This window comes from Arachis stenosperma, chromosome 1 (assembly GCF_014773155.1).
Source record: "Arachis stenosperma cultivar V10309 chromosome 1, arast.V10309.gnm1.PFL2, whole genome shotgun sequence".
NCBI lineage: Eukaryota > Viridiplantae > Streptophyta > Magnoliopsida > Fabales > Fabaceae > Arachis > Arachis stenosperma.
The window spans coordinates 116,621,417-116,627,289 of record NC_080377.1 but is presented as its reverse complement, the minus strand read 5'-3'; the positions used below and the strand labels follow the sequence as shown (position 1 = coordinate 116,627,289).

The following is a 5,873-nucleotide window of genomic DNA, read 5'->3' as shown; positions in this document are numbered from 1 at the left end:
AAGGGGAAGCTAAGGGGAAAAAAATTAAAATACAATCTATGATATGTTTCCATCGTATCTTTGAAATTTGACATTTAGGCTTTGGCGAAGCCCCAAATTCTTTGCACAAATACGACGTCGTTTTCAATTATCCCTAAAAAGACAAAGATTCCCTCCTTCACTCGTAGACTTTCCAAAACTCTATCTCTTTCTCATGCAACTTCCTTCTTCCATTCATTCCCTTCTATTTATATTCCACCCACTACTCCTCCATAAACATCAATCTTCTTCTTCTTCTTCACAAATAACTAAATTCTATTATATCTTTAATTTTTCCTTTTCAAAAAAATGGCTCAGAACACTTTTCAGTTTCCAACTTACTTCAAACTACTTCTAATAATCATAACCACTTTGGGAAAAATTGTGACGAGCCTTCAGCTGGCGGAAGAAAACATTTCTGATAAGCTCCGTAACGACGCCAAAAGTCTCTGGAAGGTTTCCAGAGACTACGGCAACATCGTCCACGAAGTGCCGGCAATGGTGTTCCATCCGGCATCCGTGGATGACATAGCGAACTTGATTAAATCGTCGTACAGTAGCCATGTTCCGTTCGCGATAGCCGCGAGGGGACAGGGCCACTCTACGGGTGGACAGGCCATGGCTCGCGACGGCGTGGTCGTGGACATGGGCGCCCTGAGGAGGGAGAGAAAGAAGAAAGGAGTTGGAGGGATAAGTGTTGATGTGTGTGGGGAATATGTTGATGTTGGTGGAGAACAACTTTGGATGGATGTGTTGAATGAGACAGTTGAAAATGGAGTTGCACCTGTTTCTTGGACGGATTATTTGTATTTGAGTGTGGGAGGGACACTCTCCAACGCTGGGATTAGTGGCCAATCATTCAGATATGGACCTCAAATCTCCAATGTTCTTGAGATGGATGTTGTTACTGGTATTAATTTACTTTACTTAACTTGATTAATTAATTCTTGGTGAGAATTTAGCTACGGTTGTTTTTATATAAAATTAATAGTTAAAAATTATTAAATTTTAATTTAATTAAATATGTTAAATAATCTAACTATTCTTTTTATTTTCATTGAAATTAAAATGTTTAGAGGTGGTAAGGTGAACAAAGAATGAAGGGTTAACTTCTTTGGATTATGCAGATAGGGTTATGAATGAGTAAAACTATATGAGAAAATTGAGTTTTCTAAGAATAATAAATATTTATAATTTACCTTTTTAATTTATCAATTTCTACACTTTAATTAACAATCAAATCCTTGTATACACACTTCTCCATTTTTGGATCTGTATAAGTAATAAGTTTATAATATAATGCTAACTATTTCTTTTAGTAATTTCTAATATATAATCTCATATAAGTGATATTTTTGGCAATATCATTAATTTTATCTAATAATAAAAAAATATATATATCATAAGGATTTGTGTTTGTGTTTGTGTTCCCTTATCATCTTTTTCTTTTGAGAGAATATATAGCTGTTTCATGGATGTTGGAAGTGAAATAATATAAAACAATATCCATTTTTTTATTTTTAAATTATATAAATTAATAAAAAAAAAGATAGTTTGAGTTTTTATCTCTCTTGTGAAATGACATGTACGTTCCTATATTATATTGCGTCACACATGTATATGTCAAGCTAAACTATAATTATTTTAAACATGTTTTGAGACTTCACTCAATAATTAATTTTAAGTATTGGTTGTTGAATAGTTTAGTTGTTAACTTGTTATTAGATTAAGAAGCAACTAGTTCACACGGTCATAGCCTCTATTTTTTCTTTGTTTGACTTCATGACTTATTGTATGTTAGTCCAAGTCTTACACGGTCTATTTCTTTCAGATTAATATAAAATAATATGAAATATGAACATGGAACGCTTTTTCTTTTCATGATGTCACTGTTTATTATAAGATTCATTCATGCAGTTATCTATATTATTTAATTAATTAATGAATTTGTTTGGTTTCTTTTTAGGAAAGGGAGATTTAATAACATGCTCTAAGCAAAAGAATTCAGAGTTATTTCACGCAGTTCTTGGAGGCTTAGGACAGTTTGCAGTTATAACAAGAGCAAGAATTTCTCTTCACCCAGCACCCACAAAGATACGTTTTCATCATTTTAAAAAATATAAAATAATAATTTATTAATATTAATTATTTTTTAATTTTATCTTTTTTAAATTAAAATTTAAAATTTAGAATTTAAAGTTAAAAATAATTTCAAGAAAATAATTTATAATTGATTGACAGAAAAAGCTTAACTTTCTAATTATGAATTTTTTATTTTTTAGACAACAATATATAACTTGGACTTTAATTTTTGTCTTGTAGCTTTCTCTTCTAACAATTCTTAATAATTCCAAGCTGATTTGTCCTATTCTTCAACCATTACGTTCCTGCTTAAAGGATTACTTTCATATGCATATGTCTTATGAGAAAAGTGGGGATTTTTGTTTTTATTTTTTTTAATTAATTTCATTTTTATATGTACTATATATACTATATAGGTGTAAAAGATTTTTCATAATGATCAATAAAAAAAGTTTAAATAATTTTGTTAGTGCTTATAATTTTATTAAATTTTTATAATTTAAAATTTTTAAAAATATTAAAAATACTCATATTTAAGAATTAAATTTTTAAACCTGAACATTTTCTTATTTATAGAATAAATTATTAACTCTAAATCTTTTTTAAAGTAATAATTTAATTGCAAAATTTAAAATAATGTAAAGAGTTAATTGAAATCTTTTAAAAGATAAAAATATAATTATAATTTTAGTAAAATTATAGGAAGTGAAAAAAGTAATTTAACGTAGAAATAATTCGGTATGTATATTCTTAATGCAACATAGTAATAATTTACATAATTAATGGAAAAGAATAAATGTTCTTGTCCTTATTCCATTATTGTGTCATATTTTTCTTGGTAGTTAGTTGGCTCATACGTTTCACATCATTGGTGCAATATAGTCATCCGGTGAAAGACATATAATGTATATGAATAAGTATAGGAATTAATTTTTAATTAATTTATTTTTTGTTATAAATTTATTTTTAATTATTTTTTTGAAAGGCTTAGTTTTAGAATTAAGGACTAAATTTTAAAAAAATAAGATATATAATTTAAAATATAAAAATAATTTTATTGATTGAAAAAATGATTCTTTAATTAAACTCTTGTTAAAACTACTCACATGAAAATTTTAAAAACATAAATACATAAAAAATTATTATTTATTTATTTATTTTAACATAAATATTGATATTTAAAATTTAAAATATAAAAATATTATTTATATATTAAAATTTTTTAAATATATACTATTTAATTTATTTTTAATGCGTATTTATATTTTCACAGAGCAACTCATCTTGAAGACACTTACATTATTGTTTGAAATAATATGCATGCACCTATGTATGTATTGATGGGATGAGAGACAAGAATAAGTGACAAGAATGATGTGTTACATCATAAATAGTACTATATATATAGATTAAAAGAAATATGTTTAATCTAAAATTGAAGGCTTCTAACACATGAAGTAGCTATGGGTAGTTTTTGTAGTTTACTAAGACAAGGGCCAGCATGAATGAAGCATTATTATAGTACCATGCATGTATATTCATAAACGCATGCATGCATTATTAGTACGTTAATTAATAATAATTAATGATGATTAATGGTGATGATGAGTTTTTGTTGGGACATGATGCATGCAGGTTAAGTGGATGAGATTGCTGTATAGTGACTTCTCTGCTTTCACAAGAGACCAGGAACGATTAATCTCAATCAAAGCGTTGGATTATTTGGAAGGGACATTGCTAATGCACCAAGGTCCCATTAATAATTGGAGATCCTCTTTCTTCCCTCTCTCCGATCATCTCAGAATTGCTTCCTTAATAACCAAACACAAAATTCTCTACTGCCTTGAACTCTCTAAATATTATTATCATCACCAATCCCAAGAAAATCTCAACAAGGTACAATATATATCTTCATGCCCAAAATTATTTAAACTATAATAAAAAACAAAAATACTATTTATCTTTTATTTTAGTTTTTGACCAATCTTTAAATTTAATAATATATTATTTTAATTTTTTATATCTACTTGACGGTATCAATTATTCAAAAAATTAAAGAAATTATATTTATTTTTATTTTTTTTCTCTTCTAAAGACTGAATAATTTTTTTAAAGATACTGATAAAAAAATGTACATAAATTAATATATCTTTATTAAATTTTTTTTTACAAATAGTCTCTTTTAAATTTATATAAATTTTTATATAAATAATTTTTTAATTAACAGATGATCGAATTTTGGATTTTAAAATCTTATGTAAAACAAGTGGTATTAATAATACTTATTTCAAACTTTTTTTGGTCTTAGATACATTAATTTATAAAAATGTTAAAGCTAGCCAAGTGTTGAAAATTGTTAACAATAAATTTTTTGTAGGAAATTGAAGAACTGCTAGAAGGAATGGGCAACATCCCTGGGTTTTATTATGAGAAACATGTGTCATATGTTGAGTTCTTGAATAGAGTCAGAAGTGGAGAGTTGTTGCTTCAGTCACAAGGGTTGTGGGAAGTTCCTCATCCGTGGCTTAATTTGTTCATACCAAAATCCCAAATCATGCAATTTAATTCAGGCGTTTTCAGGGGCATCATTTTCAAAAGAAACATTACCACTGGACCTGTATTGGTTTATCCCATGAACAGAAGCAAGTAAGCCCTAATTAAATTAATCACACTTATTTTAATTAACGTGTCTTCAATTTTAGATTTATTTTTGATACACTGACGTTGTAAGATTTTATTATTTCAATTTAATATTGGTTTGATGTGAATTCATAATTAGATGGTTATACAAAAAATCTAATTTTATTGACTATACTAAAATTAGTCACTAAAATTAGTTATTAGTATAAATATGTATTAAAAATAAATAATGTCTGATTTTAATGACTAATTTTAATGTATAAATACTTTTTTTAATTAAAAGTACTAATCATTAATTAATTAATTCCAGGTGGGATGATAGGATGTCAGCATCAATTCCAGATGAAGATGTGTTCTACACGGTGGGATTTTTGCACTCAAGTGGGTTTGATAATTGGAATGAATTTGATGCTCAAAACAAAGAAATCTTGAAGTTTTGTAGTGATAATGGCATCAAGGTGAAGCAATATCTTGCCCAACACAGCACACAAGAAGAATGGAAAAACCATTTTGGGGATAATAAATGGAAGGTTTTTGTAGAAAGAAAAAATCAATTTGATCCAAGAATGATTCTATCACCTGGACAAAAAATCTTCAACAATAGTATAGTATTATATTGAAAAGTAAATAATGTTTATTATGATGATGTGGGTACCTAATAAAAATTAATTAGCTGGGCATAATAATATTGTAAATATCTAAAATCTAATTAGATCCTATCTATCGTTTTTGTTATTAAATAAAAGTGGGGTATGGTTTGAAGTTGCATGATTTTGGCATATCCATACATATCACGCTCATAAACATAAGATACGTTAGGTTGACAAAATCATACGTACAACGGTACAAGAATACAAGGACAAGACAGCTGTCTCTCTCTGTGTTTCTAGCTTTGTCTCTCACGTTATCCTAGTAGTTTAATTAACTTTTCGATTCCCAATAACATTGGAGAACATCACTACTATATCATCATCATTATTCATATTCGCAGGGATTTTATTTTATTTTTCGGTGAACTATATATATGGTGGCTCTTAATATATAGGTTGTGAGTGTATGTGTTTAGTTTAAGGATTCTGTGATTTCGTCGTGTATTCCTTTGGAACAGGATCATAGGAGCAACCCTACAGCAA

At 27.5% G+C, this 5,873-nt stretch overlaps 1 protein-coding gene across 1 annotated transcript; it reads left to right on the top strand.

Moving 5' to 3' along the window:
- The first annotated feature begins 293 nt into the window (after positions 1 to 293).
- Positions 294 to 5,445, top strand: LOC130940354 (cytokinin dehydrogenase 3-like). Its single transcript, XM_057868468.1, has 5 exons — positions 294 to 928; positions 1,985 to 2,110; positions 3,734 to 3,996; positions 4,478 to 4,746; positions 5,051 to 5,445. Exons 1-5 carry the CDS (start codon positions 328 to 330, stop codon positions 5,358 to 5,360), a joined length of 1,569 nt encoding a protein of 522 aa, XP_057724451.1. The 5' UTR covers positions 294 to 327; the 3' UTR covers positions 5,361 to 5,445.
- Positions 5,446 to 5,873: the final 428 nt, after the last annotated feature.

What these genes read in the sequence shown, in the direction of transcription:
- LOC130940354 (XM_057868468.1), top strand. Translation starts at nt 328, where the DNA reads ATGGCTCAGAACACTTTTCAGTTTCCAACTTACTTCAAACTACTTCTA. An exon ending in TCTTCACCCAGCACCCACAA is followed by an intron (nt 2,111 to 3,733) that starts AGATACGTTTTC and finishes CATGATGCATGC; the next exon opens with AGGTTAAGTGGATGAGATTG. An exon ending in TATCCCATGAACAGAAGCAA is followed by an intron (nt 4,747 to 5,050) that starts GTAAGCCCTAAT and finishes AATTAATTCCAG; the next exon opens with GTGGGATGATAGGATGTCAG.